Genomic DNA, 10,376 nt, shown 5'->3' with positions numbered 1-10,376 from the left:
TTTTTTTTTACTGAATTCAGCTCATATAGGCTTATTATATTTTCCCTGTGGCTGCTGGAGCGCAACGAATAGTCGACACCATTATAGGATGGAGAAAAAAATATATATATACCAGAATTACAACATTTAATATCCATAAAAATGTCACATAACATCGCGATATATTCAGACATATCCATAAAATCCACCGGGCGTCACATCCACCTGGCGTGCGTAACATTTTAAAAAAAGAAAAATTAAATTAAATATAAATAGCGGACACATAATCAATTAATAAAATGTTAATATTTACTGTACAACTGTGCAACATGGCAACACGGTTTCATCACACCAGCATGTCGTCGAGTCCACGTGACTTTCGAGTTTTGACTGGCGGAGGGTTTTGTTGTTGTTTTTTGTGAGTATCAGCTGTCCGAGTCCACCTCGCTTTTACTCTCCTCGGTTTTCTCCGCGGACGCTTTCGTCGATTTGTTCCATTTCTGCGAGTTTTCCGACTCCTCCGACGAGGAGCGCTTCTGCCGCCTCCACTTCGCGCGTCTGTTTTTGAACCACACCTACACATGCGAGGATGAAAAGCACAGTTTTAATATCGATGTCTAGAGATGTATTTGGGTTTTTTTTTTATAACAAGGTGATAGGTAGAAATGAGTAGATCCTAATCGAATTTATTGCTGTTTCTTCTATACTGGAAAGAGGAATCTCCACCAATTTTGATGCTATTCTTGGATCAAATATCAGATTTTTTACCATTAGAGATTAACTGTAGAAATAAATAATCATATTATATTTTATATAATGTATATTTTTCAAGAATTTTGGTACTACTCATTATTTTCTTACTTTGAAAATCTCTCTAGAGGTGATCAATAATACTTTGATGCATGCACATGTGTATGTAGACTACGTGTGTGTGTGTGTGTGTGTGTGTGTGTGTGTGTGTGTGTGTGTGTGTGTGTGTAATCTTTTTTCTAAGGAAAACAAACCCTACCTTACATATTTCCTAAGCTTTTATGTATGTACACCACAAATCATGGGAATATATATATATTTGATTTCCGTTATAGCCTACATTTCCTGTGTGTGTGTTTGTGTGTGTGTGCGTATAAGAGGAGGGGTGGTAGGGATGGGGGACATGAGGATACGAGGTGTACTATAATGTTTGTATGTTTATTCATTGGTGCTGCTTGTTGGACACTTAAGAAAAGATGTAAATAAGAATGTGTTTCTTGGGCTGGAATAATCTGTGAATAGGTGTGAAATAGTGTGTGCGTATGGAGTCTAATGTTATATGGTGAGTTTTGGTGCGTCATTTTTTATCCAGCTGGTGTTTACGTCTAGTTTTAGTTAAAACCAGTTAAAGTCTAGTTTTGCCAGCTAGCAGTTAATTCGCATAGGAAGAAGTTGAACTACAGCAAAGCTTCCCTCAAGGTAAATATAGTTATGTTAATTAGTTATTACTACGTATTAAAAGCAGTTCAAACAGGTTACATCTGCAATGTCGTAAAAAACAAAATCACCCTAACTCTAACCCTAACAAAATCACGACTGCAAAAATAACAGAAATAGTAGGTTATTTTATTTTAAAGTGAAATTATAGTGACTGTTTATAAAGAGGGGAGCTTGAAAGGAGGTTGAATTAAGAGGAGCAGCAATAAAAAAAATACTAAAAATAATGATGAAAGGATAAAAAAATAGAATTCCCTTCTTTTCTTAAAGACAAAAATGGCAGTTGCAATACTAAACTACAAAAAATATTATGCAAATTTTAATTTTGTTTGAATTACCAACAAGCTGTAGTCACTGCATTAGTTTAATTACTGTGGAGCTGAAAGTATGGATAGAGTCCAGTTTGGGAAATAATAATAACAATAATAATAATAATGATAATAATAATAATAATAATGTCACCCACCATGACTTAAGCATGCTTCTTTTCCTGCCTTATAAAAACAGACATATCAGAATACTAGTTTTAGCCTGATTTGGAACCAAGAAATTAGAAATTTGTCAAATTAATCGATAGAAACAGGAAGAAAGTATAATATCTAATAAGTCAAACCGGCTCTGACCTCGACCTTCTCCTCCCGGAGATGGACCTTGCGGGCCAGCTGCTCCCGGGTCCCGACGTCCGGGTACTTGGTCTCCTGGAAGAGGCCCTCCAGAGCCTCCAGCTGCTCGTCCGTGAAGATGGTCCGGTGTCTCCGCTTCCTGCGGCAGTGCAGCTGGTTGAGGAGCTGCAGCTCGGTCCGGGACAGGCTGCCCATGTTCATGTAGGACATCATCTGGTGGGGGACCGGGGAGATCAGCACCGAGCCCGGGCTGTCGTAGCCTGCAGAGACGGAGGGGGTAGAAACATCAGATATGGGTGAGTTCAAGTTTTTGGAGAAAGTTTTCGCTGTGTAGACTTTAATTCATGCGTAAAACAGCAAAATGGAAAGTTTGGGATTGCCTTTCAAGAGTTTAGCTCACGCGTAAAAACAGCAAATTGGAAACGTTGAAACAATCTTTCTATGTATATGCAGATTTTAGTTCGTGCGTAAAACGGCAAAACTTTGGGATTGTCTTTCAAGATTTTAGTTCATGCGTAAAACAGCAAATTGGGCATTTTGGAACAAGCTTTCACTGTGTTTACAGCCTACATGCAGATTTTAGTCAATGCGTAAAACGGCAAATTGGAAACGCTGGAACAATCTTTCACATGCAGATTTTAGTTCATGCGTAAAACAACAATTTGGACATAAAAGAGAAGATTGACTATATTGTCCCTGCAGGGAAGTTTGTCTTGGATATTTGAAGCCACAGCTGCACCAAGGACATAAAACCAGTCAACATTAGGATAAAAACATCATCATACGCCTAGTATCAGATATGACGGCGATGATGGTTTTTAAGTGTTTGGAACGGGTTTTCACTGCGTCTAGACATGCAGATTTGAGTTCATGCGTAAAAGGACGAATTGGAAATATGATCAAAAATGAGATAGTTGTTTTCTTTTTATCCCTGCAGGGAAATTTGAAGAAGAACCAAGGACATGAAACCAGTCAGCATCAGAGAGAAACATCATATGTCAAGCACCATGCGCCATGGGTTAAAAAATACAATATGTACCAATATTTAGCCTTTAGATGACACATTATACACACATTAAGGGGGTAAATAAAGCCTGGTTTCATTACAGAGTGTCTGCAAAGTCCATCAAGTTAAATTAGAGACTTTTTAAAGCCTTGCTAATGCCACTTAGAATTGAATATAAGTCAAATTTAGCAACTGAAATAAATAGGAGAATGAAAACAGCTTTGGACCCATGTGACGGGCCATTTTAAGACTGAATTTTAAGACTTTAACTGTTTTATTTAGCTGTGTTCAAGAGCTTTTAAGGCCTTGACTTCATGTAATATAATTCAAGACGTTTCAATAGTTTTCCAGGACCAGCAGACACGCTGTAAAAAACTCTCCAGAGATGCCGAGGGAGTTGTGGCTGTCCTACCTGCCGGGATGCAGGGGCACTGCTGCGGGCTGAGGCTGGGCACCGAGCCGCAGCACGGCGGCCCTCCGGGGCCCTGGACGTGCAGCTGTCCGTAGTAGTAGCCGTTATATCCTATCCGGGTCCCGTTCACCGACTGAACCCCGGCGGGAGAGGGCCCGGTTGTGGCCGAGTACAGTCCGTTGTAGTCGGTGTAGAGAGAGTCCGTGAGGCCGGACAGCACCACCGGGCCGCTCCGGTGCAGCAGCAGCGGCTCCTTGCAGCTCGGCCGGCCGGACAGGATGCTGTCTATGCTGAACATCCCGGCGGGCATCACCCCGGTGCGGCGGCGGATAAAGAGGGGAAACGGCTTTGGGGGGGAAAAAATGCTCGGTAAAAAAAAGTCCTAAAAGTCGGAGAAGCAGCGTGACAGATTTCCAGCTCTGTGGAAAGTTTCCTAAAAGTGCGTCATGGCGCTGGTGGGGTGTGTGTGTGTGTGTGTGTGTGTGTGTGTGTTTTTTTTTTTGGTTCGTCCTGCGCGGCTCGTCCCGAGGCTGCAGACTGGGTTTTAATGGGACCAGCGGAGAGAGCCGGGCTGCTTTTATACGCTGCTGACGTCACGGCGGAGTGGGCTGCTCTGGGATCAGCGCTGCAGCGGCGTGAATGGCACCGATCTGTGTATTGAGAATTAATTCAATTAAGATAATCCGTACTGTTTGCAGACTTTGGGAAGCCGTTGCTGGGTCAGAGAGGCTCTTCCTTACACAGTAATCAGATTAATTTGCTTGTCAGCGAAGGGATTATAATTTAAGGAATACATTTACAGCATCTTTTACCTGTGAGTATAGATAGGGCCCGTTTCTATCATCTATCTATCATCAATTCATATATGTAACCTACACACCTATAAAGTTACACAAAAAAATATTATTATAGGTTATTTATCCACCAATTCATAGATTACAGGCAATTTTGAACATTAAAGGTTAAAGGAAAAAAGTTATTAGGCTATATGTTATTTTTTATCAGTTCATATACAGTATAGACCTAGAGAATGACAGCCAAAACATGTTTTATTATAGCTTTTTTGTTTGTTTATCAATTCATTTACAACCTATAGACCAAGGGTTAGAGGAAAAAAGGCCATTATTAGTAATTTATCCATTACAACTATCCTGTATGCAACTTTGTGCCTATAGGATAATAGGAAAAAGCTATACAGGTTATTTATTGATCAATACATGTACAACCTATAGACCAATAGGCTTAGAGTAAAAAAAGTTATTATTATAGGTGATTTATGTACAAAATCATAACCTACAGGCAACTTTAGACCTATATAGCTGCAGGAATGAGTTAGTATTCTAGGTTATTTATTGCCGATAGTGTTACTGGAAAAAAGTTATTATTTTAGGTGATTTAGCTCTGAAATCATAATCTTCAGGCAACCTTTAGGTGTATATTATTATTATTACTAATTTCTCTGTTTATATAGAAGACCTATAGGCCTGTAGAGTTACTGGAAACAGTTATTATTATGGGTTATTAATACATATGAGGAAAAAAAGATGTGTCTGTGGGCGTAAAAGAGATAAAGATGCTGTAAAACTCCAATCAAGACCTCTTAATCTCTGTTTTTCTCTGTCGCACTCACCTTTTCCTACACGGAAAAATTAATATTACACATATTTCCGTGTCAGACAGGAGGGGCCGAGCGTTATCTCGCAGCTCTTCTTCTTATCCAACCGACCGCTCGGTTCTCCGCGGGGAGCAGATCAGGCGCGTCCCCCCCACCCCCACCCCCCGGCGGCAGCTCCCTCTCCGCGGGGTCCGAACCGCTGAACATTTGCCCCCCCGACTGGGATAAGATAACGGGCCATTATCGCCTCCATTCAGCCCGGAAAAAGAAAACTTATTGCAATTTACACCGCTAATCAGCCGGGGTGAGTGGAGGGGAAATGGTGCTGCTGGCTGTGGAGGAACGTGGATTCCCAGTTCAGACCTTAATGGGGACTCGCTGATTGCATTTAGCGCTGAATGGGTCTTAACACATGCTTATGTCAGGTTGACAGATAACAGTTTGTGATTTGAAAATGTGTCATTTAGATAGAAATGGGTAATGATTACCCCTATACAGACAAAGGCTACAGGTATTAATAGGTGGCGAGCTGGCAACACATTTTATTGTCCTCTAATGCATTAAAACAAATTATTTAAATCATTTCTAAAGGGGATTCCGCTCTGTGTATTGCTGTTTAAGCATCTAAAATATAATTTGTGTAATATTTTTAGTCCTGCAACAAGACCAGCCTGCTATATTGAATTCAAAGGTAAAACTGTGATTTACATCGGATTTCAGAATTAAACAAAATTCTTACTTTTAGTTCAGAATTATCAACATGACAGCAAATATTTTAGGAAACAATGGTTATTCCAATAGCAAACAATGTTTTAGGCCTGGACTAATTATTTTATATTTTCATGGCCAGCTGATAAAATGGATAAAATATTTTTTTTTTAAAGGGGAAACTAAGCCTGAAAAAGTGTTGTAGGTTTTGTTTAATGTTTTACTTTTAAAATGGAGCCATATCCAATTCACTGATACAAACACTGAGAAAAATATAATCCACTATCATTCTTGCAATCCTGTATTTTCCATGCATGTTGTCTTATGGCCTATCCGTGGAAAAATATTTACCACTTACCTATTCTATTACCCGATCTAAATTCCAGCTTAAATTATTTGCAGGCGGACATAATGTGAATTTTACACTGTTATTTATTTGTGCGTAATAGAATACGGAAAGATCAGCCAATATTGGGAGTTTTTCTGTGTTTATATGCATGCTTCATGCTTTAGTACTCATTACATGCATGAATCTGATAGAAACTGGACTGCTGCCTTTTGATGTGGAAACATCTCCTCCTTGCTGAAAAGCCTTTCTGTAATACAGTCACAGGCGGCGGAGAGAGGGAGGGGAGAAAAAAAGTGTCATATGCTGTTATTATTTTCACATTTTTTTCTATATTTCTACCTCCAAGTGGCAGTGAAAGGACAGAGTCAAAAGGATTGCTAAAACGAAACGTCCATTTGAAATTAAAAGCCGTGGAAGCGCCGTGAAGGCAGCACTTAGGCTACGTATAGTTGAATAGAAGCGTCAATCAGGCCGCAGATGGAGGTCCAGGACTCACAAAGCTACAATAGCTGCTGCATCTTTATATATATCAGAGCCCTGATCTGTAAAACCTGGTTAAATACAGCAAATAAAACATGGAGACTTGGTAATGCATCCTCCGAGAAAGGATAAATACATGGTGACGGCTCTCCAGGCTTTCACTGGGGAGGAATGATGTCCTTTTATATTGTCGCCTACTGGAAGAGAAAGTAGCATCAGCATAGTTTAAATGCCATCGGGAAAAAACACACAGACAGACAGATAGACATATAGACATAGGCAGAGATAGATAGATAGATAGGTCGATAGATAGATAGATAGATAATTTTGGGTAGGCCTGTAGACTACATGAAGGGTTCAATTTGTAGGCTATATGGAATATTTATTGCCTATTTTACATTTTTTGAGGTAGCGAGGTAGCTAGCTCAGTAGCTCGATAGCTAGCTAGCTTGATAGATAGATATTTGCTCATGAAATTTTGGATATATTCACATGAAGGGTTGAATTTCTAGAGAAAAAATGTATATGCTAGCGTATTAGGCTACGTTTTTTAACCCAGCTAGCAAGGTAGCTAGTTCGATAGGTAGCTCGATAGATAGGCTAGATAGATAGATAGATAGATAGATAGATAGATAGATAGATATTCACATGAAATGTTAACTTAAAAATATGGGCTATTAGGCTTTTTTTTAACCCATCATATAACTAAGTAGATACATATGCATACATAGGACATGTGAAATACACTATCAAAGACACATTCAAATGTCAGAGATATCAAATCAGTGGTAGGCTACACATAGGCTACTATTTGCATTCAATAATCCAATTAAGCTTGTCTATCTCTTTGTAGGTAGCCTAACCCGCAAAGTGAAACTGGTGAGCAGTGCGGGGGGAAAATAAAGACTGGCACTTCTCAACCATTTCCTCTCAGCAGTCAGAGTCCAGTTTCCCCAGTTAAATAAACAGAGGCAGCCGTCACTCCTGTACACTGGGCCTGATAACCAGCTAATCCCCTCACCGCTGGATGTGGACTGTGGGTGTGTGTGTGTGTGTGTGTGTGTGTGTGTGTGTGTGTGTGTGTGTGGGTGGGTGGGGGGGGGGGGGGGGGGGGGGGATTGTGTGGAAATGTCTGGGGGAGGAGGGGAGGGGTAGTGAACTGAAGATGGTTGTCTATTGTCCCACATGTAGATCTGATAGTGTGTATCAGTGTAGCCTATACATGTGTGTGAGAAGGGATGTAGCGGAGGGCAAAACCACAAAAACCCTTTTATTTATTATATTATTCATTTATTATGGAATTTACCACTTTTTTTAGGCTGACATGGATTATTTTATGAGGTAAATTCCTAGTTCACATCATAGTAAATAGCATCAAACTGATGTCAATTATATGCCGATCGTCTTTTAAGGGAGAAAGATCATCAATTAATACTTTTTTTCTGAAATATAAAATCTTTATAAGCAGATTTATAGAATACATGATATTAAGTAGGATCAAACCGATGTAAGTTATGAGAAAAGGAGCTTTTAAAGTGAAGAAAGCATAAATTGATCAACTGATTTTTGATGGTATTGGTGGTTGTTAGGGTTATGCAGGTCAGAGTTGACCTTTTTATTTATCACTATCACTGGGTGTGAGTTGTGTGTGTGTGTGTGTGTGTGTGTGTGTGTATTTGAAGTCTAGTCAAAGTGTGTCTGCATGTGTGTGTGTGTGTGCGCGCGCAAGTGAGTGCTAGACGCATATACAGAGCTATACAGGCTGGTGCGGTGCCAGACTGGCCTGTGTGTGTGTGTGTGTGTGGGTGTGTGTGTGTTTACTTCCTGTGTATTTGAAAGGAGACACACAGAGAGCTCGATTAAGAGACCTCTTTCAATCCCATCTATCATTTCAAACGCACACACATGTACACACACCACACACATACACACACACATTGCAGAAATCCATATTTATTGTACATGTCAGAGCTGTCATGTGGAGGCTGCAGCAGCGCTTTACACTGGTGCCTTTTGTTGGATCGGGCCGGGGCTGCGTTCAATGTCCGCGATGAAACCCATGTGTTGCTGAGAGCCGTTGCAACAGTTCAAGGACGCTCCCCCCCCCCCCCACCCCCCCCCCCCCCCCCCCCCCCCCCCCCCCCCCCCCCCCCCCCCCCCCCCCCCCCCCCTCCCCCGACCATCCCCACCACCACCGCCACCCCATGAAAAACGTCTGGTTCTCAAACAAAACCACAAAGTGCCTGTAACCCGACCACAAATTTAATATCTGCCTAACACATCAAACGGCATGAGTCACAAAATGTAGTTTTTGTTCTCCTTTGCGCAAAAAGGCCTCTCTCTGCCTACTGGAAAATAACTGGCAGTGATGAATGACGCTTCCCCCGATTCATAACATGCCTCTCCTACCGAGACAGAGGGGATCGACAATGTGGAAGAGATCGCCGAGACAAAGTCTGAATCAATCGCATGATTTGTGCTCTTTTAAAGCTACGCCGGGCCGGAGTTTTTTATGTCACAATCCTGCCATCTTATCGGCCAAAATCACAAAGTGGGGCTGCAACAGAGACGAGCGTCCCATCCCCGCTAATTGAGATGTTGTAGATTCTCCCGGGGTGGATGGAAGTATACATCTGCCTTCAACTCTGGCAACCCGGGTTCAATTCACAACTCATGCGAAGACGTTTTCTACTGCGAGTGAAGCCTTTGTTTTTAGCAAAAGTGGTTCTTATTTAAGCACGGTCAAAACCTTAACCCTAACCTGGACCAAATTACTTTAGTTTCCTATCCTTAACCAAAGTTGTATACTTGCTAACTCTTTACCGTTAGCTAACTTTTTTATGTGACAAACAAGTGAAACTGGCGTGTCCGATTCATGCTTCAATTTGTGGTGGAGGAACGTAATCTTTACATAATTTGTGTCCACAACATGTAATCTACGCTTCAGAGTTTGTGCTCATTTCACAAAAATTTATGAGGGATTTCCTTTTTATGTGACAAACAAGTGAAAATGGCGTGTCCCGATTCGTGCTACAGTCACACAATTAAATTTGCAGTGGAGGAACGTAATCTTCGTATAATTTGTGTCCACTACATGTAATGTACGTTTCAGAGTTTGTGCTCATTTCACAAAATATTATGAGACTGGGATTTCAAACAGTTACCTCTTGCTGCCATTTGGAGCTGCCAACGTGCTATATATAATATATATATATATATATAATATATATATACTGTATATATAATGGCTTGCCACATATCAATACCTTAAAATGTGCTTATTTTTCAAGCACACACCCTCTAGCAGTTCACCATACTTGAGTCCTTAAAATCGACACATCTGAAATTCATAAATCCATCTGGCACTGTGTTTATATATCACTTCTGCTAATATATGGTGGGATCTTCAAAGGAAAGAATCATATTTTGGGTCCAGAATATCATACAAAGTGCAAGTATTTGTTTTCCATAAAATCAAACTCAAAAATCTCATCTACGATACAAGGACGGAGTCATCAAGCCCTTCTGTCCAGAACCACAATGGAAACAAGTGTTTTGCAGTAACTGACACTTTCTTATGCTATCCTCTTGGGTCAAACAAACATTGTATTTTTTCTTTTAGTTGATCCCATATTTTTCTATTTCCCAAATCAAAATCAGGGTTTGACCCCTAATACACCTACATCATCCACTCTACCAGTTGGATGGAGGCAAAGTATGTCTTGGTATGAGAATGC

General features: G+C 40.6%; 1 protein-coding gene across 1 annotated transcript; it reads right to left on the bottom strand.

Annotated features, from left to right (window-relative positions):
* Positions 1-404: 404 nt before the first annotated feature.
* On the bottom strand, positions 405-3,797 carry gsc (goosecoid). Its single transcript, XM_071917397.1, has 3 exons — positions 3,488-3,797; positions 2,070-2,329; positions 405-554 (listed from the first exon to the last, which is right to left on the bottom strand). The coding sequence occupies exons 1-3, from the start codon at positions 3,795-3,797 to the stop codon at positions 405-407; spliced, it is 720 nt and encodes a 239-aa protein (XP_071773498.1).
* Positions 3,798-10,376: the final 6,579 nt, after the last annotated feature.

This window comes from Centroberyx gerrardi, chromosome 17 (genome assembly GCF_048128805.1).
Source record: "Centroberyx gerrardi isolate f3 chromosome 17, fCenGer3.hap1.cur.20231027, whole genome shotgun sequence".
Taxonomy (NCBI): Eukaryota; Metazoa; Chordata; class Actinopteri; order Beryciformes; family Berycidae; genus Centroberyx; species Centroberyx gerrardi.
This window is presented reverse-complemented; position numbering and strand designations above follow the sequence as displayed.

Bases quoted from the DNA above. Each gene is read 5' to 3' on its own strand.
- gsc (XM_071917397.1), bottom strand. From the start codon at position 3,797: ATGCCCGCCGGGATGTTCAGCATAGACAGCATCCTGTCCGGCCGGCCG. The intron at 2,330-3,487 runs GTAGGACAGCCA...CCGTCTCTGCAG, and splicing joins GTGCCCCTGCATCCCGGCAG to GCTACGACAGCCCGGGCTCG. The intron at 555-2,069 runs GTCAGAGCCGGT...TCGCATGTGTAG, and splicing joins TCCGGGAGGAGAAGGTCGAG to GTGTGGTTCAAAAACAGACG.